Source organism: Sminthopsis crassicaudata, chromosome 2 (genome assembly GCF_048593235.1).
Source record: "Sminthopsis crassicaudata isolate SCR6 chromosome 2, ASM4859323v1, whole genome shotgun sequence".
NCBI lineage: Eukaryota > Metazoa > Chordata > Mammalia > Dasyuromorphia > Dasyuridae > Sminthopsis > Sminthopsis crassicaudata.
The window spans coordinates 508,925,663-508,948,482 of record NC_133618.1 but is presented as its reverse complement, the minus strand read 5'-3'; the positions used below and the strand labels follow the sequence as shown (position 1 = coordinate 508,948,482).

At 43.7% G+C, this 22,820-nt stretch overlaps 1 protein-coding gene across 3 annotated transcripts in view; it reads left to right on the top strand.

Annotated features, from left to right (window-relative positions):
• Positions 1 to 22,820, top strand: part of GPSM1 (G protein signaling modulator 1) — a 131,978-nt gene that overhangs the window by 44,463 nt on the left and 64,695 nt on the right. For 2 of the 3 annotated variants that reach the window (XM_074294103.1, XM_074294102.1), the window contains exons 2-7: positions 9,438 to 9,659; positions 12,840 to 12,975; positions 13,905 to 14,047; positions 14,247 to 14,370; positions 16,538 to 16,653; positions 22,208 to 22,363. In XM_074294103.1, coding sequence (XP_074150204.1) covers positions 9,438 to 9,659; positions 12,840 to 12,975; positions 13,905 to 14,047; positions 14,247 to 14,370; positions 16,538 to 16,653; positions 22,208 to 22,363 — 897 coding nt within the window. Of the gene's footprint in view, positions 1 to 6,764; positions 6,935 to 9,437; positions 9,660 to 12,839; positions 12,976 to 13,904; positions 14,048 to 14,246; positions 14,371 to 16,537; positions 16,654 to 22,207; positions 22,364 to 22,820 lie in introns of those variants that run through there. The other variant, XM_074294104.1, reaches the window with a different exon arrangement.

Here is a 22,820-nt window from a genome sequence, read left to right as displayed (position 1 = left end):
GGTTATTGAACTACCTCCATCTGCCTTCTCAGTCTTAGGAAACAGGTAGCCCAGTTTGTCTGAGATCCGCCTAAAGACTGGGGAGTGGCTACCCTCGCTATTCTTGGGCCACTTTTAGCCTCCCAAAAGGAATAATCAGAAGCCCCAAACTGCAGAGGGCCAGGCATGGTGAGGAAATTGTCCCCCCTTGGGCCAAGGCAGCACATCACCAAGCCCTAGAGAAAAAGTCCCCGCTGCCTACGGTCCCACCGGGGAGATGCCGACTACCGCCGTGGCAGGCCAGCCGTCGGCCCTCAGTCTGGCCGAGAGGGCCGTGTGCAAGGTGGTGTACGGTGCCCCCCGGCCCCGGCCCCTCTTGCTTCCTGTGGGCCTGGAACTCTGGCTGTATGTGCAGAAGATGCGCAGTGTGCAGAAAAGAAGGTACCCGGCACCGTTGGGAGGGGGGGAGGGGGCACGAGAGGGAAGTCCAAGTCTGGCTGAGAGGGGCGCCGGACCTGGAGGCGGAAGGAGTCTGGCCACCCGGCTCGGACTTCCCAGGGTGACTGAAGCAGAGGGCCCGCCCTGAGTGGCCGGGGTGAGGGCGAGGGATGGAGCAGTTAGTATTGAGAAGCTGTGCTGTACGGGAACAAGCCTGGCTGGTTTGGGGAAGGTCATGCCCCCCATTAGCAATTTTCCCTTGGCACTTGGAGTCAGGTTAGGATTCCCTTTTCCCTGGCTCATATTCCACCCATTCAAGCTCTAGGTGCAAGTAGTGCTGGCTTAACATGTCCACTCTCTAGACATTCAAACTACCACATTATACCTATATATTTATTTATGAATATATATATGTGTGTGTGTGTGTATATGTGTATATATATATATATATGTATGTAGATAGATAGATAGATAGATATACATATATACATATATATGTTCCTGTGTAGTTCAGTTTTTTGGATCCAATTCTAATTATCTTGCCCAGAAACCTTGTTTCCTGCATCATGCGCTCTACATGTAAAAATACTTTTTTTTTTAAACAAGACTCTCATTCTAATTTATGCATTTTGCTAGAAAGATAATAGTAAATAGGCAAGTCAGTCAGTCAACTAAGACACAGCTCATTCAAAGACAAACAAATTTTAATAAAAAACCATGGATGTCACAGTCTCACCTTGAGTACCAGAGGGCTAATATTCCAGCTGACTGGTCACCATGGTAACTCCCTGGCGCCACCCTTCTCTCCTGTCCGAGGCCCTCCACGTTTCCATTTCTTGCTGGCAAATTAAATCTAGAGGGGAAGTCACTGAAGATAAGCACGATTGTTAGAATATTCACTGGAGGGGGGGGTGGGGGGAATAAGAACAGCTTAGCTGGTTGGGCAGTTTTGGTTTACCATTTATTTTGAACCTACAAAGTGCAAAAAGAATGTACAGAACGTTCCTAAGACCAGGTCCCGAAGTCTCCCCCACTATCTGTGAGTATTTGCACCCTATTTCGGGGCGACCTGCGCTCTGCACATCATAACTAGAGTCAGTCAAGCCGAGCTATCCTGAGAATGGTTTGCACAATGTAACAGCCTGCTTTTACCATGTTAGGACACAAGTCTGCCATTTGTAAGGGAAGCGTGGAGGAAAAGCAGCCGCGAAGTTAGCACGGTGGGAAGCCAACATTTCTTCCAGGGGGAGCAAAGACAACAGAACTATGGCCATGGATCTTGAAGAGAACTAAGGGCAGCTAGTCGGTCCAATCTTCTCATTCTACAGGTGTAGAAAGTCAAGTTATACGATTTGCCTAGGGTCATAGACATAGAAACAAGGGTTTAAGCCCGGTATACTTTCTGAATCAAAGAGATGACAAAGAAACTGGAAGAAGTAAAAAAAAAAATCTAAAGTATAGAGCCAGTCAATCCTCCTCCTTGTTTTGTGTTATTGATCATAATCCCCAGGTTATGATCAATAGATTTCTTACCTTGCCTATCCTGACACAAATGCAGTGTGCTCTATTTGCCTAGCTCTGCCTATTTCTTTCCACCGAGGACCAGGGTGCTCCCTTGGGCTCCTGAAGATAGCTTGAAAAAAAAGGAATTTTGGTGAAAGTGGATGAAGAGGAAATGGAGGAGACGTGTTGATCAAAGGAACCTAATGAGACGTTTGAAATTTTAAAACGCGAGGAATACTTCTGGCATTGTTTGCTATTTTTCCTTAGGGAAATGAAGTTTTGCCATCCATAAAAGTTAGATCTTCAATAGAAGATGGGCTGGTATTCTCTGCTCTAGAGCAATGATTAGCAATAACTACATTTTAGGCAACGCTGGGGGAAGGGAGTGCCAGCTCCAAGCACAGGCCCATCCTGGGCATAGTGAGAACTAGCAGGAGGCATCCCTGTCCCTCGGAAGGGTCCCAGAGATGGGATCCTGGGGTGGTTCAGTTGTGCCACGTACCACCACAGATAATAATGGCAGCAGGCCAAAACGTTGCTTTGTCCTTTTCCTTTGAGGTCTATGTGCAAACCTCCCCTATTCTAGCTTTTTTGATGGTTTATGAACACATTTTGCAGGAACATGTAATTATACGTTTCCCTTCCTCTCTCCTATTCCCTCATCAGAATGTTAGCTCAAGGCAAGGTCAGTGGTGCACAGCAACTAACAATAGTCTCCAAATCAAACAGAAATCTAGCCACTTGGGGGAAAAAAAAGAGCATTTTTCTTCCTCTCTCTCTCTCCCCTCTCTTTAATTCTGCATTCGCCCTTGGCTAAAAGCTCCCTTGGAGAATAGTTATTCTTCCACCTAAATCAAGCCAGACTATTTCTTTTCTGGGGTCTATACTGGGCAATCTTAGTCTGTTAAACTCCAGGACTATTTCCTAATTATCTCCATGGCCTATTGAATGTGGAAAACTATCTGCAATATATTTGGAAAAATAAAATATTATTTAAAAAAAAAAAAGACGACACCTATTTCTCAGAGTTTTTGCTACTTTTTTTCCCCTCTAATGTGCACCAAGCTCTGGACTTCTGCAACCCTCTGCCCCATGTGCTATAGGGACCAAGCACATATGCCCCGGGAGCCTGAGAGCAGCAGAAATATGAACTACTCTTTGCCATCTAAAAGTTTTCTTAAGATTCTGTGGCATCCGGAACCAATTTACCAACAGCCTCAAACCAATCCAGCTAAGCAACATTGCAGAAACGGATTAACTGCATTAGAGGCTAGACCTCACAAACACACACCCTGAGGTGTCCAGTCTGTGACGCGTTCTGCACTTTGAGAAGCCCATCCACTGGACACTTCCATCTTCCGCGACGTGACTCGAAGAGGAACATTTAGAGGGCAGATGCCCTTGACAAAGCTTTGCAAACATGTCTAAACCTGTGCCGTAGGTCAGAGTAGAAGGTGGGAAGATACGATGAAAAACAATGATGTACAGAAATCACACGCTGACTTAGAACGTCACAGATTAGCATTATGCTGTTAAACATTTCCCAATTTCATTCCAATTTGTTTGGGACACATTTTAAGGCATAAGTTTGACATCAATGGTGAAGGACTAGGTTGGTCGTCTTCCTAACCCTGAACATGAGGGAAGGAGGGCAAGGTAAGAACCACAAAGAATTTCTCTCTCTCTCTCTGTGTCTGTCTCTGTGTCTGTCTGTCTCTCTCTGTGTCTGTGTCTGTGTCTGTGTCTGTCTCTGTCTCTGTCTCTCTCTCTCTCTCTCTCTCTCTCTCTCTCTCTCTCTCTCTCTGTGTCTGTCTCTGTGTCTCTCTCTCTCTCTCTCTCTCTCTCTCTCTCTCTCTCTCTCTCTCTCTGTGTCTGTCTCTCTCTCTCTCTCTCTCTCTCTCTCTCTGTCTGTCTGTCTCTCTCTCTCTCTCTCTCTGTCTCCTCTCTCTCTCTCTCTCTCTCTCTCTCTCTCTCTCTCTCTCTCTCTGTCTGTCTGTCTCTCTCTCTCTCTGTCTCTCTCTCTCTCTCTCTCTCTCTCTCTCTCTCTCTCTCTCTCTCTCTCTTCTCTCTCTCTCTCTCTCTCTCTCTCTCCCTTTTCCTTTCTCTTTTTCTCTGTCCCTCTGTGTCTCTGTCTTTCTCAGTTTGGACTAAGGCCCCAATTAAAGAGAACTGGAACATTAGCTTTTCCTCTCTCACTTTGGTGTCCTTATCTGTAAAATGGGGATGAGGAAGCAAGGTTGGCATGTCAGAGGGTCTCTAGTGTTCCCCTTAACGTGGTCTGAATCCTTCGGACAAAGTCAGACGCTGGTGGCCACACCCAGCTGCTCTGGCCAGAATGAGCTTCATGTGGTCCCCGAGCACTGTCCCTGGGGACTCCCAGCCAGGAGCAGAGGGAGAGGGGCTGCAGGGTGCAGGCGGCAGATGGGACTGGGCACCAGCGGCTGTTCCAAGAGCAGTGTCACAGCCTCCGTCTGTTCTGAGTCTGGGCACGCCAAAAATCCCGCTCGGCCTGAGCCTCCTTCTGCCAGGGAGCGTCCCACATGGCTCTTCTTACTTCTGGTGACCACGTAGGCAATGGGGCCAGGAGCGATCCCCGGGGTTTCAGAGATGGAACCTGAGCGCTTACTGGGAGGAGTTCTTCCAGGACAGTGGCTTTGTCACGCATTGGTCAGTCTGCCACCTTTCTCCTTAGTGGCAAAGCCAGAGCATCTGGTTCCCCGACATCCCTGGGGGAGAAGCCCCCGAGTGCTCCTGCAGCTGCAGCCGAGGCCTGGCTGCTCGCTGCCCCTGTGCCTGAGCCCAGTGTCACGGATGACAGGGAGCACGGCTCTCCGGGAGGAAGGCCTGGAGAGCAAGCTGATCAGGAAGCCGCTGCTCCCTGGAGGTCAGCCAGAGCAGAGCCAGCTTACCCACTGACTGAGAAGCAAAGTCGGAGGAGAACCAAGGCTGTAGTTCCTTGTAGGGAGAAAGGAGATTCAGCTGCCGCTCGACACGGAAGCTCGGGAACCTTCATTAAATCATTAAAACCACACAAAGCACTGCCAAGCTTCATGCAGCCTCGGAACTGCCCTCCCCTGCCCTGGAGGCTCTGGCTAGAGGCAGCCTAAGGTCAGCCTCAGTGAGGAAGAGCCCAGTGGCCTCTACATTCACTTTTCACCCCCAGGCTTCTGCTTTGCTGGGGGCGGATGGAGGGACCAAAGCCAGGGACCCCTGAGGGCGAAAGCCTCACTAGCTTTGTGACCTTTAGAAAGTTGTTTGATCTCTGCTTGCCTCAGTTTCCTCAGCTATTAAAACAATAGCTATATTCAGCAAAGTGTTGTTAATCTCTTTCTCCAAAGGATTTACCCAGACCTGCGTGGGTCTACCTCTACTCTCAATGTTGCTGTAAAATAAAATGAAATAATAACTAATGCCTTTAGGGCAGTGTCTGACACAGTCATGAATAAATATTTCACTTACTAGTTAAGTATTAATTTAAATAGTATTTAAAATTAAATGTTTAAATGCTTAATAAATGTTTGTTTCATTCCTTCTTCAGTGGTCCTACCTCCCCATTACTGCCCAAGGAAGCCGGAATATTTCTGTGCTTGGAAACAAGACTTCAGTCTGTGGTCCGTCGGGGGCTGCTGACAGTGAGAAGTTGGGGATTCTATCCCCCATCTCCCGCATCCCTCATCTAGCTGCTGTTGAATGTGATTGGGTTGGGGCGGCAGGATCCAGTACTGGAAATGAGAGGATATCAGTGTGCCTGGCTCTCTAAGAAAACGGTGGCAATCACTTGTTTCCTGAACCTCCTGAAGCCAGAGTGAAAGTGCTCCCCGTGGCTCTTTGTGGAGCTACTTTTAACGTCAATCCTTGATTGACCTACATCACACAAAAACAAGCACCTTTGGAATGGTTTTCCCCAGAAGTAAAATACATTGAGAGTAGAGGTGGACTCCAAGCAGGCCTAGGTAAATCCTCTGGAGAGAGAAACCAGCAGCCTGTTTCTGAACGAGGCTACAGGATGCTGAGAGCACTGGGGGAGGCCTTGTCCTAATCAGGCCCTTGGGGTCTAAAGTTATGGATGGAGACGTGAAGGGCTTAAACATCCCATAGACCATGGATGGACAATGCATTTGGAGTTGGAATGAATCAGAGGCCATGGAGTCCAACCTCCTCACGTTACAAATAAGGAAAAGTAGTTCCTTTGGTGGGAAGTGATTGGCCAGTGGGCATATAGATAATAAACAGCAATCGGTAAATCAATAAGCAAGCATTATTAAGCACTTATGTTCCATACATTCTGAGGAATATGGATACAATGAAAGGCACATTTATGGATTCTGCCATCAAGGAGTTCATATTCAGGAAAGATAGATGCGGATAACGAAGGACATAAAAGGAATATGCAATTTTGTTGTTTGGTCATTTTTTCTGTCATGTCTGACTCTTTGTGACCCCTTTGTGATTTTCCTAGCAGAGATACTAGAATGGTTTGCCATTTCCTTCTCCAGCTTATTTCACAGTTAAAGAAGCTATATAGAGCAAACAATATTCAGTGACGTAACAGCTAGTAAGTGGCTGAGGTCAGATTTGAACTTAGGAAGAAAAGTCTTCCTGCCAAGCTTAGCCTATCCACTGTGCAGATATCGCCTATTATGTGCCAGGTACCATGCTAAGCCATAGAGATACCAAAAATGAAATTATTTCCTACTTTAATGAGTTTATATTCTAGTGGAGAAGATAATACATACATGAAAATTCACATAAAAGAAAAATTATAGTGTTAAATAGTTAAATACAAGTTGGTTTGGGAGGAAGAGCACTAACAGGTGGAGGGGATCAGGAAAAGATTCATGCAAAAGATGCCTGAGTTGCATCTTAACGGAAGAGAAGGGCAATGAAGCCAGAATTCCAGGCACGAGCGACGGCCATTTCAAAGGCACAGAGATGGAGTGAAGGAGAAAGAGAAGGTCGTCTGTCCTGAATTGTTGAGTGTGGGAGGGGAATAACATCCAGGGAGACTATAAAAGTAAGTTGGGGCCAGCTTATTTGGGACTTTAAAAGCTAAACAGAAAAGGTTTTATTTTATTCTAGAGACAGCAGGGAATACTGGATTTGTTAAGTAGGGAAATCCCATGGTAAGATCTATGCTTAAAGAAAATTACTTTGGCAGCAACATGTGGAATGGACTGGAGTGGCAAGGCAGGTAGACCAAGAGAGAGCTGAGGGGATGGGGAGAAGGGATCAGATGTGAAGGTAGAAATAGCAAGGTTTACCAATTAAGTAGATCTGAAGGGCGAAGGAGAACGAATTATTGAAGATAATGCCAAGATTACAAAGCTGAGATGGTGGAAAGATTTGTGGTGCCTTTAGTAGAAATAGGGAAGTTTGATCATGAATCCAGTTTTAAGTTGAAGATGTCTCAAATTTGAAGTATTCAATAGGCAATTGGTGTTGTTCAGTCCTTCTCCACTTCTCCCTCCTTCATGACTATAAATGTCAGTTCCTTTTATCCTGCACCACCCCTGGAGTCTGTCCAAGCTCATGTCCATTACTTCCAAGACACTATCCATCTCTTTTTCTGCTTCCCTCTTCTCCTTTTGCCATCAGTATTTTCAGTATGGCAAATTTGGTTTCAGTATTTGCCTTACAGTTTTTTCCCCACAAATTCCTAATTCTCATTATGTGGCCAAAGCATTAAAGTCTTTGACCTTCCGGTGAATAGTCTGAATTATTTTCTTTAAGTATTGACTGATTCAATCTCTCTGTTCACCAAGAGATTCTCCAAAGTTATCTCCAGCACCATAATTTGCAAGTGTAAATTCTGCAGCATTCAGCTTTCCTTATAGTCCAATTCTTATAACCATACATTGCTATAGGAAAAATCATAGCATATAGTTCTTTGTCAGCGAGGGGATATCTCTGCTTTTTAATATGCTCTCCAGATTTGCCATAGGAAGAATCAAGGATCTTTTAACTTCATGGCTGCAGTCACCATCTACAGTGATTTTTGAGCTCAAAAATATAAAAATCTGATACTGCTTCCATTTCTTCTCCCTCTATTTGCCAAGAAATGATGACACCAGTTGCCAATGTCTGATTCTCATCTAAAGCACAGAGGAAATACAGGGAGTGGATATGTAGAGCTGAGAGTTATCTGCATTGAGATCATAGTTAAAACTGAGGGGAATTGATAGGTTACTGAGAGAGCATATAAAGGGGGAAAGAAGGTGCAGGACAGACTCTTGGGAAGCACCCACAGCTAGGAGGTGGGATACAGATGATAGGCCAGCAAAGGGGACATTGAGAAAGTGCATTTTTATAGAGAATGGTAAACCAGTAGAGTAGTGTCGCAAAACCAAGAGAAAAGAGGATTCAAGAAGAGAGTAGTCACCAAAGTCAAATGTAGTAAGTAAATTGAGAAGAATTAGGACTAGGATAAAACCCTTAGCCTTGACAAATTAGAACTCATTAGTAACTTTAGAGAGAGCAATTTCAATCGAGTGATTAAGTCAGAAGCCAGATTGTAAAAGGTAGAAAAATTAATGGGGAGAGAGAAAGTTGGAGGCAGATAGTATAGATAACTTTTTCAAGGAGATTGATTGGAAAAGGGAGGAATAGGCGTGTAGTGGAAGTTTTTGTTTTATTTGCTTTGAAGGCTTGTGGAAACCAAGGCATGTTTGAAGGTAGAAAGGAAGAAATCATTTGTAAAGGATCAGTGGAAGATTTGAGAGTTGGGACAGATTGGGGGAGAATCTGCTGAAAAGATAAAAAGGGAATGGGGACCAAGTGCACACGTAGAGCGGTTGGCTTTGGCCAGAAGGATCTCCTCGTCAGAGAATGGGAGAAAGGAAAAGAGAGTGGGAGATGATGTCAAGGGTCTTTGAAATAAAGTTGGAGAGAACTGAACTCTTGCTAAATGATCTCAATTTCTAAAGTAAGAGATCTCTTCAGCTAAGAGAGTTGGGGAAGGAGATGGTGTGGAGAGCTTGGGGGAGAGAGGGGGTGGAGAAAAACTGGATGGCCCAGAAAGGCCTTCTGAAGAAAATAGACTTTGAAATCACTAGAAAGATGAAACCAGAGAAACCAAAAGGCAAAGTTGAGGAGGGAGGTCATTCCAGGCATGGGAAATGGCACTGCGGAGACACATGGAGCATCTTGTTTAAGAAACTGCAAGTGGGCTAGTATGGCTGAATTGTAAAATATGTGATGGAAGTAAAAGTGCAAAAAACCTGAAAAGGTACAGGTTGTGAAGGGCTTTATATACCAAACAATGGCTACTTATATTTGACCCCAGAGATAATAGGCAACAGCTGGAATTTATTGAGTACCAGAAACAAGCTCCTGATCCAGAAGGATTGTGAACCTCACCCCGTAGGAGCCATTGCTGATGTTTCAGTCCCGGGAGAACCCTATATCCAGTCATGGAGTAGGTCCCTCTCTCAGCCAAAGACCAGGTCTCTGGGCCAAAGCCCCATTTATATAATCCCTGCTTTTAATTCCCTCCGTTTTTCTTTCCCTTGGTTCCCCAGGATGGAGGCCTCCTGCTTAGAGCTGGCCTTGGAAGGTGAGAGACTCTGTAAAGCTGGAGATTTCAAAGCGGGGGCTGCCTTCTTCGAAGCTGCTGTCCAGGTGGGGACTGAGGATCTGAAGACTCTTAGTGCAATCTACAGTCAGCTGGGGAATGCCTACTTCTATCTGAAAGAGTACTCGAAGGCTCTTGAGTATCACAAGCATGACCTCACCTTGGCCAGGTAAAGCAGGGGGCCCCGTGTGGCTCTGTGATTGAATGAATGGGATTTGTGTCACGGTGCAAATGTAAGATAATGGGATTGTGTGTGTGTGTGTGTGTGTGTGTGTGTGTGTAGGTGGGCATATGAGACTAACCCAATATTTGTGGAGGGGCTTGTTTATTATTGGAGTGGCTAAGAGGTGTTAGCTCTTAATGCAACATCAAAAGAGGATGGATTAACTTTCCCTTCCTTAACCAAAAACCAGGGTTTTACCCAGTCTGGTAGTTGTGCTTCCTTCCCCCTACAAAACATTGTCTATAGATTGACAGTCACTCCCTAGGTCCTGCTCGTTACTAACATCTTTAGCTTACAGAAGGTCCCATGACCATGGTAATGGTCTCTTAAGATCTGGCTTGCTCCTCAAGGACACTGATCCACCCTCCACCCCCAGGACGCTACCAGCCTGAGAACTCATTCTCCTTCTCCATCCCCTCCTGTCTTCAAATAATGTGTGACCCTGGGCAAGTTATTTAGCCCTGATTGTCTCTCTCTCTCACACATACATACAGACGTGCAACTCCGATTCCTATGATTTTTTTTTTTTTTTTTTGCAGTCTACCTCACTGGAAGACAAGAGTGATTGATAATTATACTACAGACTCCCCCATTCCTCACTTATTGCTCCCAAAGTTTTGAAAAATATTTTTCATTTAACAGCTCTGACCCATCTTATTCTTTTATAATATGCCAGGGAAGATTCTGACAGTGACGGACGTCATTGTCACCTGGGCTTCCTCTTCTTTCCCCTTCCTTGACTTGGACGTCCCATGTCTCCTTTGGGATGTTCCATGGTTTTTTTTTTTTTTGTTTTTTTTTAATTTTTTTATTCATTTTTCCAAATTATCCCCTCCCTCCCTCCACTCCCTCCCCCCGATGGCAGGCAATCCCATACATTTTACATGTGTTACAGTATAACCTAGATACAATATATGTGTGTAAATCCAATTTTCTTGTTGCACATTAAGTATTAGATTCTGAAGGTATAAGTAACCTGGGTAGATAGACAGTAGTGCTAACAATTTACATTCGCTTCCCAGTGTTCCTTCTCTGGGTGTAGTTGTTTCTGTCCATCATTGATCAACTGGAAGTGAGTTGGATCTTCTTTATGTTGAAGATTTCCACTTGGGATGTTCCATGTTAACAGATCTGCAATATTTTTTCTCTCCAGATTTATTATTTATTTACATTATTATTTTTTAAAATTTTGAGTTCCAAATTCACTCCCTCTCTCCAACCCCTCCCTCACCCTTTGTGAAGCCAAAAAAAAATCTGGTATCAATTATACATGTGAAATTATGCAAAACATATTTTGATATTTTGCATATATGTTTCCAAAAAATAAAGTGGAAATATTATACTTCAATTTGTACTTAGAGTTCATCAGTTCTCTCTGGAGGTAGATACTATTTTTCATCATGAATCCTTCAGAAATATCTGAGGTCATTGTATTGATCAGAATAGGTAAATGTTTCACAGTTAATCATTACAATATTGCCACTACTAGGCACAGTCATCCCCTGGTTCTGCTCACTTTACTTTGCACTTCATATGTCTTCCCATCCCCCTTGACATTTCTTATAGAACAATAGTATTCTATTACAATCATGTACTAAACTTCAACCATTTACAATTCATGAGCATCCCCTCAATTTCTAATTCTCTGTAATAAAAAAGAGCCGCTATAAATATTTTTTACACATGGATATTTTCCCTTTTTGTTTATCTCTTTATGATACAGACCTAGTAGTGATATTATTGAGTTTCCAAGGCTATACATGATTTTGTAGCTCTTTGGGAACAGTAAGTTCCAAATTATTTTCCAGAACGGCTGGACCAGCTCACAACTCCACCACCTGTGCATCAGTTACTGCCCCTATTTTTTCCACAATCCCTTCCGCATTTGTCAGTTTTTTTTCCTATTATGATAGCAGATCTGCAGTAATTAACAGCAAGGTTATCTTTTCTTGCCTTCAGAACCTTGCAAAGCTTGCCTCCATCTATCCCCCCAAAATATATAAAGTGGCGCTTTGAATCTATTTATCTGTCTATATGTTGTTTCCCAGCTCCCATCCCCAATAAAATACAAGTTTCTTGAAGTAAAGAACTGTTAGTTTTCTATCTTTTATGCCCAGCAGTGGACACATAATATGTATTTCATAAATGCCTTTTTCATTTATTTACTTACTTTGTAAATACTCATTGAGTTGAATTGAACCGTAGGCCTGCAGACCAAAAATAAGTGGCCTCTGTAGGTCTGACAAAGGGAATAAGCATTTATAAATGTGTCCAACACTATGCTAAACATTTTACAAATACTATCTCATTTGTTCTTCACAACAGTCCTGATAGGTGCTGTTTTATCCTTATTTTTACAATTGAGAAAACTGAGGCAGTCAGGTTACGGACTTGCTCAGGGTCATACAGCTTTTTAAGTGTCTGAAGTTGAAAAGGTTGAAAGAGGACATGAGTAATATTTTTTAAGTCATTGAAGGGTTAAAGGAGGAGAAAGAGGACTTACTAGAACTAGGAGTCTCTCTTAGAGGTCCCCTGAAGAGGTGGTTGGAGGATGAATTGGTTCCTCTAGCTAGGATTTATGAAACTTGTTTCCCTAGAGGTTGGAGAATCTCGTTGCCTTAAAAGGCTTCAGGTGGAAGCTCTGGTTGGCAACAGCTTCCTGATTTAGATAAATGGTGTTTATACATTACTTGATATTTTTACCTTGCCAACAGACATGAATCTTCTTGAAGAAATAGCATTCTGCTTCCCTGTGGGAAACCCCCTGCCCCATGATCCAGCTTTGGTCTGCTAAGTCTGGGAATACAAAGTCTGCTAAAGTCTGCATTATTTTCACAGACAAACCATACTGTGTCTAAGCTGTGTCCTCGAGGCACTCAGACACTGAATACCAGAATTACAGGCTTGTAGCTGCTCTGATGGGCATAGGGGGAGTTCAAGGAGGACAAGAAGGTCCTTTTCAGACCAGAGTCAAAGTTTCTATTTCAGGCTGGCCAAGGGGATGGAGCTACACAATAGTGCTCAGGGCCTGAGTGGAGGAGCAGAGGAGGTCATCTGAGCCTGAACTTCTGCCCTGGATCCTTCCTGCTGAGCTAATCTACTGTCTTCCCTCTTCCATTCCCCCAGAACTATTGGGGACCGCATTGGGGAAGCCAAGGCCAGTGGCAACCTGGGCAATACCCTCAAAATCTTGGGCCGTTTTGAAGAAGCTGTCGTCTGCTGCCAGAGACACCTGGACATTTCCCAGGAGCAGGGTGACAAGGTAAGAGCCCAAGCAGGACATTCCTCTGGAAGAAAGAACTTTTCCAGAATCGGTCCCTGTCTAACTCTCACTTCCCACCCCCATCTCTTCAGACTACCCCCCCTCCAAAACGACCACTCCGTAATCCTGGTTTTCTAGACCAACTGAGGGGCAGCATTTCATTCACAAACCCAGAAAAGTTACTTTGTTCGGTGCCCAATTTTCTATATCAATGAAAGAGATGAAGATAATCTAGATAATCTAAAAATTTGAATAATTTTTTAAAAAATCCTTTTTGACTCAAGATTACAGCTATATACTGGCTCAACATTTGAATATGGGTGTGTCAGATATTCTCGGATATTACAGACTTTCAGCTTTAAAGAATGAATGCACAGCAGTCCCCAGCTTCCTTCTCCTACCCGTTTCACTCTCCCCTTCTGCTCAGTCCCTTCAAAGGACTGATAGCATCTCTTCAATTCCACCAAGATTTACTAAGCTCCTCATATGTGCCTTTCAGTTTCCTTGGCTTCCTGAAGCACCTTCTCTGAAATCAGAGGAAATCTGGTTTCAAAGCCCTTATTCTCAGCTCCTGCTAGGCTAGTAAAGGAGTAACTGCAGATGGCCAGCAGGGCAATAAAATCAACACTCACATAAAAGCCTGACTTGCTACCATATGTAGATCAATCTAGGCTGTGCTAAATTATTCTGGTACAAAATTCCAGGTTAAACCACAAGAATCTCATTCTTTATCATTTATTAAATCTAATAATTTATTATTAAATAATAATTTATTATTGTATAATTTTAAATGATGATAATTTATTAGATTTAATTATATAGTCCTCCCTATTAAAAATTTATTTTTGAAGGAAGGAGCTCAAGAATATAAAACTGGTAGCTCCTTCCTGCAGGAGGGTGTATTTCCTAAATGGTTTCTACCTCTGCAGGTGGGGGAAGCAAGGGCGCTGTACAACATCGGTAATGTGTACCATGCCAAGGGGAAGCAGCTGTCCTGGAGCTCTGCTCAGGACCCTGGCCACCTGCCCCTGGACGTCAGGGAGACGCTGCAGAAAGCTTCAGAATTCTATGAGTGAGTAGCCAACGGGCGCCTCTCGTCAGCTCCAGCCGAGCGCAGCTCCCTTTCCCCCTCCTAGGTGTCCTTCCTTTCTGCTCATACCTTTCCGCGGGAGGTTGCTTGGGAGCTGGGGCGGTAAGGGAATGCCACATGGGAGGAGGGGGTGCTAGGCCCTGGCTCTCAACACTGAGAGCAGGCACGATTGCTCCCACAGGCGGAACCTGTCTCTGGTGAAGGAGCTGGGGGACCGGGCTGCCCAGGGCCGGGCCTATGGGAATCTTGGCAACACGCAGTACCTGCTGGGGAATTTTAGTGAAGCCATCACCTTCCACAAGGAGGTAAGTGGCTAATTCTGGGGCCTTCTCCCCCCCTCTGGGTCGTGCTCCCTCCTGAAGCACCCAGTTGTTTAAGAAACAGCCTCCTCTTTTTACAGAGGAAAAAGCCGGTACCCGAAGGGAGGGAGTTACTGACTGACAACAGTCGGTTAGGGACAGCTGGGTGGTGCAGTAGGCAGTACGTTAAACCTCAGGCCTTTCTGTGGGACCCTGGGCAAGTCACCTCACCCCATTTGCCTCAGTTTCCTCATTTGTAAAATGAAGTGGAGAAGGAAATAGCAAACCACTCAAGCATTTTTGCCCAGAAAACCCCACGTGAGATCACAAAGAGTCAGAGGTGACGAGCACTACAACCCATTAATGGCAAAGTCGAGACTAGATTCTACGTCTCTTGACTCCCAATGTCCTGTTCTTTTGAGAAGCACCAGTGTTCTCTCTCATTCGCCGCCCCCCAAAACCACATACACGTAATCCCTGCAGATGGTTTTATGTGAGGCTTAACCTCCAAAGAGCTACATGAAACGCGAAGGTCCGGTTCTCTTACTCACGGATATGATCTGGATATGCTGACTCAGGAGATGTCTGGGGAACATCTGATTGAAAATCTCCAAAAGTGAAGCGAGCCTGGAGTTTAGTAGAGAGCCTAGGACTAGGACTTGATACATACATATATGCATGTGTGTATGTGTGTGTGTGTCTATGTATGTGTATATCTATCTCTCTCTATATGTGTGTATGTGTGTATATATATGTGTGTGTATATCTATCTATATATGTGTGTATATCTATGTATATATATGTGTGTATGTGTGTGTATATATGTGTATGTGTGTATATATCTATATATGTGTGTGTATGTGTGTATATATATGTGTGTGTATATCTAAATATGTGTGTGTATGTGTGTATATATATGTGTGTGTATATCTAAATATGTGTATGTGTGTGTATATCTATGTACATATATATGTGTATGTGTGTATATATCTATATATGTGTATGTATATCTATGTATATATATGTGTGTATGTGTGTATATATCTATATATGTGTATGTATATCTATATATATGTGTGTATGTGTGTATATGTATGTGTGTATATGTATATCTATGTATATATATGTGTGTATGTATATCTATGTATATATATGTGTGTATGTGTGTATATATGTGTGTATGTATATCTCTCTATATATGTGTGTGTCTATGTGTGTATATATATGTGTGTGTGTATATCTATATGTATATGTGTGTATATCTATGTATATATGTGTGTATGTGTGTGTATATATGTGTATGTGTGTATGTGTGTGTATATATCTACATATATATGTGTGTGTGTTAATTCACACTCCCAGCTTCCACACCCCTCCCATGCCTCCAGTTAGGGGGTAGAGTGGGTAGAGTGCTGAACTTGGATTCAAGAAGCTCTGTGTTCAAATGCTACCTCAGACACTTACTAGCTGTGTGACCCTGGACAAATTACTTAATGTATCTGTTTCCTTATCTGTAAATGGTGATAATAATAGCACTTGCCTCCAACGGGCATTGTTGAGACTAATATTAGATATTTGGAAAGTGTTTTACAAACTTTAAAGTACTATATAAAAATGGTGGCTAGCATCCTTATTATTGAACAGTAGATTCCTTATCTTGATTGGAGGAGAATAGTAACAGACAATGCAAAAATAATAGATGATGGAAACCATAGATGCAAGCTGTATAAGAGACCTTTAGTTTCATATTCAACTCTTTTTCTGTCCCGCTATAGGTATGGAAATGCCCTTTTATTTGCTGTTTATTGAGTTCAGAATAAAAATAAACTAAATTAAAAATAGGAAATCAATGGGTAATCCACTCCTAGAAATTCTAGTTAACTTTGGAGTTCGTTTAGTGATTATTTTGTAGACAAACTTAGCTTAACTTTAAGAGTCTACCTCTCCTGAGTATAAACTGCCTGTTGCAGATGGTAGAATGATCTGCCCATGGTTAATAATTAAGATCTCATTTTTTTCTTAAGGCCAGGGAGGGATGGAGCCTTCCCTCCCCCCGCCCTCCCCCCCATTTGTTAGTTTTCAGTGGCAAGACTTATGAGGAACAATGCCCTTCTATGAATACTCATTCATTATTTTCCTCCATCAGCTCTATGTATGAATCTTTGTTTTTCAGAGACTTGCTATTGCTAAGGAATTTGGAGACAAAGCAGCTGAAAGGAGAGCATACAGTAACCTAGGGAATGCCCACATCTTCCTGGGGAGATTCGATGTCTCGGCAGAGTACTACAAGTAAGTGTCTTGCTGGGGGCAGCCTGGCTACCGGGAGGCTGGAACTAAGGCTGTCCCTAATATGGTATTTGATTCCATAGGAATCCCAGTTTGAAGCCCACATCATTTGCGAAGATGGCATATGCTCTGAGCCTGGAGGCGCAAGCCTAGAAACTCTATATTGGTCTGAAAGAATAGCATTGTTGTTCAATTATTTCAGTATCTCTTACTCCAATTTGGGATTTTCTTGGCAGAGATACTGAAGTAGTTTGTTTTTTGTTTCTTCAGCTCATTTTACACACAAAGAAGCTGAGGCAAACAGGGCTAAGTGACTTGCCCAGGGTCACACTGCTAGTAAGTCTCTGAGGTCTTTTTGATCCAGGCCCTGGACTCTATCCACTGAGCCATCTAGCTGCCCAAGATTTCTTAAGAGGAAACTTTGATAGACCAATGTTTGGTTCATTCAATTAAACTATTAAGCACTTGTGTCTAGCACAGTGCTAAGCAATGGGGATACAAAGACAAAAATGAAGTTCCCCTCCTCAAGGAGCTTGCTATTATAGACTTTAGGAAACCACAAAGAGAAGAAGATGTCCTTGGGAGATGAAAATATGGGGCAAAGAACCCCGGGCTCCAGGTCACCGCTCTTCTTTCCTCCACCCTTTTCCCATATGTAGCCAAAAGGTCCAACATAAAGGGTCTCAGTCCTTACTTAGAGACCTTCAGTTCCATATTCAACCCTTTTTTATGTTTTGATATATATATGGAAATGCCTGTTTTATTTGCTGTTTATTAAATTGGGAATAAAAAAAGAAAATAAATGATGATTAATTAAATAATGAAAATAAATTAAAAATAGGAAATCAGTGGATAATCCACAGCTAGAAATTCCAGGTAACTTTGGAATTCATTTAGTGATTATTTTGTAGCCAAAATTAGCTCTTATTTAGGAGAATAACAGGTATCATAGGATGATAGATTTAGAGAGAGAAAGGACCTCGGAGACTATCTGGACCAACTCCTTGGAGAGATTAACTAATTTGCCAAGATGGCCTTTTCTCCATCTTTATCCTCTTTGAACTCTGTACAGTTTTCGACATTGCTGATTGCCCTGCCTTCCCAGATATTCTTCTCTTTGTGCTCTCCTGCTTCTCTTCCCTGTCTCCTTTGCTTATTCATTATCCATGTCACTCACCTACAGTGGACACATACCAAGGCACTCTCCTAAGTCATCTTGTTGCTCTCTACTGAGTTTAGTTATCATCTCTATATGCAGGATTCCAGATCTGTGTCTCCAGCCCTCATGTCTCTGCTAAGTTTCAGTCCCATGTCACAAATTTCCTAGTGTACATTTTGAACTAGATGTTCTATTTGTATTGTTCAGTTACTGAATTTTGCCTGATTCTTCATGGTCCCCTGGACCATTCTGTTCATGGAATTTTGTTTCATTTTAAAAATTTTAATAGCATTTATTTTCCCAAATCCATGCAACATTCATCTTCGCAAAACCAGGTATTGAATTTTCTTGGCAAAGATACTGAAGCGGTTTGTCATTTTCTTCTCCAGTGGTTTAAGGCAAACACAGATTGACAGCAAATGAGTGTCTGGGCTTGATTTGAATTCAGATCTTCCTAACTGCAGTCCTTATCCACTATAGCAGCTAATGGTGGTCCAAATGTTACTTAAACTCGTTATAGCCAAAGCATAGTTCATTATCTTTCTCTAAAATTCCACCCCTTTCTCATACTTCCCTGTTAGGTATCACCATCACCAAGGGATATGATGTAGAGTATTTTCAGGGAAGACTAGTGTGTCTGGTGCAAAGGCTGCCACTCCCCTTTCAGGGATGTCTTCCATCCTTGGTGTCCGCTTTATCCACCTAGCTCTCACCTGTGGCTCCAAAAAGGTGCAGCACACAGAGTAAAACATTTTGGTAGACGGGTTAAACCAGACTGAGGGTAACTGAAGGGTCTCAAACTCGTTAATGAGTTGGGGGTATCTGCCCCAAATATGTGAAGACTCCTGGTGGAATGAGTGGATGAGAACAAGGTGTTCCAGTAGCCATGAAGCTGTGGAGCTCTTTGAGCTTGGTTGTTCCTCGAAGACATCAAGGTTGTCCATTGCATCCGAAGCCATCATCAGTCATCTTGACTCCATCCTTCCACTGTACAGTGATGACTCTGGAAGAGAGAACGAGGCTGATGACTTTGTTCAACTCTGCCTGACTTAAATACAACTTACCACTTCTACCTATCTCAAAAGTCCTGTAGCAATGGACAAGCAGCAGATGCAGAGACGACAACCTGCACAGAGATGGCACAGGCCATGAGCCATTTTCCCATGGTGGGATTTGGCAGTCTTCTGGGTATCCAAGAAGCCACACACCTCTGGTGTGAGGAAGGGCCTTAAAAACTGCATACCCAACCCTGGCCTGATTTACTGTGGCAGGTGGGGACCCCAGTCCCAAAAACGTACAAAAACTTGTACAAAGTTATTCTACTTCCTATCAGTACGTGGAATATGTGCACACTTATAGGGGAATAAAAAATCCAGTAGATCTGAAAGATGAACAGCTCTTGTTACAAGAACAGGTGATCAGCAGATAGCAGCCCTGAGTGAAACACGGATGGCAAACGAAGGCCAGGTTATTGAAGTCAGTTGGATACACGTTTTGGGGGTGCTGCAAAGAAGGGGAGCACCATGAAGCTGCTGTAGGTTTTGCAGTCAAAACTAATCTAGTCTACAAGTTTGTATACCTTCCAAAAGAAGTGAATGATGGGCTCATGGCAATACGTTGTCCACTTTCAGGAAAGTGCCATGCTACCTTCCTCAGTGTCTGTGCTCCCACCATGATGAACCCCAATGAGGTCAAAGGAAATTTATGAAGATCTGGAGACCCTCATCATCAGTGTGCCAAAAGAGAACAAGCTTATAATTCTGTGTGACATTAATACGACAGTAGGCTCACACTACCAGACATGGCAGGGAGTCCTTGAGAGGAATGAAGCAACCCATGTTCATAACTAGAGTATCATCTTCAGCTCTTCACTAAATTTTTTTTCACAATCCGTGATATTTTTATATTAATAGTTTATTTTTCAAAATACATGCAAAGATAGTTTTCAACATTCATCCTCAAAAAATTTTGTGTTCCACATTTTTCTCCCTCCCCTAGACAGCATGAAATCCAATATATGTTAAATATGGGCAATTCTTCTATACATAATCATGCTGCACAAGAAAAATCAGGTCAAAAGGAGAAAAAAATTAAGCAAACAACAAAAACAGTGAAAATACTATGTTGTGGTCCACATTCTGTTCCCACGGTCTCCTTTCTGGGTGTAGATGGCTCTCTCTATCACAAATCTATTGGAATTGGCCTGAATTTCCCTCATTATTGAAAAAAGTCATATCCATCAGAGCTGATCATCATATAATCTTTTGTTTCTGTGCACAGTGTTCTCGTGGTTCTACTCACTTCACTCAGCATCAAGTCTCTCCAGGCCTTTCTGAAATCGTCCTGCTGATTATTTCTTATAGAACAACAACACTCTATAACATACATGTTCTGTAATTTATTCAGTCATTCCCCAGCTGATGGGCATCCACCCACTTTCCAGTTCCTGGCCACTACAAAAAGAGCTGCTACAAATATTTTTGCACATGTGGGTCCTTTTTCTTCTTTTATGATCTCTTTGGGATTCAGGCTCAGTAGAGACACAGCTGAATCAAAGGGTAGGGCCCAGTTTTATAGCCCTGTGGGGCACAGTTCCAATTTGCTCTCCAGAATGGTTGGATCAGTTCACAACTCTGCCAACAATGTATTGATGCCCCTCCAACGTTGATTATCTTTTCCTATCATCTTAGCCAGTCTGAGAGGTGTAAAGTAGTACCTGACTTGTCTTATTTCTCTTCATTCTCATTGTATATACATCCAATCAGTTGTCAAATCTTAGAGTTTTTCCACAGTATTTCTCATTTGTCCCCTCATTTCTATTCACCCAATCAGCCCCCTTGTTCAGATGCTCATCACCTCCCACCTAGACTATTGCAATATCTCTCCCAAAGATCTCCACAATCAAATGTAAACTCTTCTGATTGGCATTTAAAGTCTTTTAAACCTGGACCCTTTCTACAGTTCCAGACTTCTTATATTTTATTCCCTCTTGAATCTACCCTCCTCAGTATTGCCCATATAGTCGTCTCTCCTTTATGGCTTTGCATTTTCAGTCGACACCTGCAACGCGCCATCTCTCACCTCTGAAACTTAGACTTTCCTTCAAATCTCGGTTCAGGCCCCACTACATGAAGCCTTTCCTGATCCCATGCCCTCTGGTTGCCAGCACCCTCCCTCCCCCAAACACCTGTATTCATTTTGTTTCCATTGAATATGTTCTTGTATGTGTACATGTTGTCTTTGCCATTAGATGTCCTTTGGGACAGGGATTTTTCACTTTTGTCTCTATATCTTTAATGCTTAGCCTGGCAAAGAATAAGCATTTAACAATGTTTTGTTCTTGGGGTTCTATTGAATATTTAGTTGAATCAAAAACTCAGGTGGCTCTCTGTCACCTCCGGGGTCAAACATAACATTGTTTGTGTTCTTTCCCTCTTCCCCACCTTTCTAGTGCTCTTACACCTTGAACCTTCCAAGTACATGGGATCCAAGAACCCCCGGCCTCCTTACTGTTCCCAAACAAGATAGTCTGTGTCTCCATTCTGGGTCTTTCCACTGGCTGTCCCCTCGGCCTGATCTCTGCCTCTTTCAAATTGCAGCTAAAACCCTGCCCCTCTGTGGGAATCCTTGCCTTACTCCTAGTGCCTTTTCTCTGTTGATTATTTGCGATTTATCCTGTGTAGCTTTTTTGGACATAAATTGTTTTCATGTTGTTTTCCGCATTAGACCGTGAGCCCAGGACAAATACTGTCTTTTTCTTTGTATCTCCAGTTCTGAGCTCAGTGCCTGGCACATAGTGGTGGTTTTAAAATGTTCCCTGACTAACGGAGAGAAGCAGAGCTTGATCCCTGAAGCAGTCGGGAGTAATCTTGGTGCTTACTTCTCATCCCCATCCTCCCCTTCTCCTTTCTACTGGGGAGCCCTTTTTGAGAGGCAGATTAGATCTCTGTAGTAAACCAAACAAGTCCCTTGCCCTCTGGTGGCCGTTCTAGGAAGAGTAAAGATGACAATGTGCAGAAAGCTGTCCCAGGAAGACAAATCTATCCCCTGAAATACCAGCAGGGACGCCCAGATCCAGATGTGTGCCCCCAGCCCCTTGCAGGAGTGTGTGAAGGGGCTACCGGAAAGGATGCTGGGTGGTGCTCATTGCACTTCAGCTGAAGGAAACTTGAGCGGTTCATATGAGTTTTTTACCCCCCCCCCAACCTGGGCTACATCCCCAGCCCTCCCTACCCCCCTAAACCTGAGCACCCTTATCTTTAACAGCCTGTCCCTCTTAGTCCCTTAGTCCCCAAGGCCCTTCTCAGCTCTAACATTCTGTGATTCTCTCCCGGCTGTCCCAGACCTCTTTCCCGGCAGCTTGGCCTGATGGGGAAGATCTTTTTGTCCTCAATGCAGAAAGACGCTCCAGCTGTCCCGACAACTGAAGGACCAGGCCGTGGAGGCGCAGGCCTGCTACAGCCTGGGCAACACGTACACACTTCTGCAGGACTACGAGCGAGCGGTGGAGTACCACCTGCGACACCTGCTCATTGCCCAGGAACTGGGGGACAGGTAGGTGCCCCTGCTCGCCTCAAGCTCAGCTGCCTGGGGCCTGCTCTGTGAGCCTCAGTGGGGTGGGCAGTGGGAGAAGGGGCCTGGGGGAGGGAGGACCTAAAAAAGAGAAGCCCAGGAGGTTTACTGGTGTGAGATAGGTGGCTGGGAAGCGACCTACTGACAGACTCTACACTTCTGGAGTCCCGTCAGACCTCCAGCAGGGGGCCTTATCGAAGTCCCACGGTTCTCTGCCCTGTGCCCCTTGTTCCTAGTGCTCTAGTGTTTTGCCGCAGGAGGATGGCAGTTGCAGCAGAACTGTGAGTTCTGTCCCGCCACTAGGTGGAGCAGCAACATCAAAATTGGAAAGAAGGGATTTGGGGGGAGCTGGTGATCCATGCCAGGGGAAGCCCTGGTGTGAGGGAAAGCGTCCATGAACTTTACTATTCCCAATCTCAATTGGGGGACACCTTCGCAC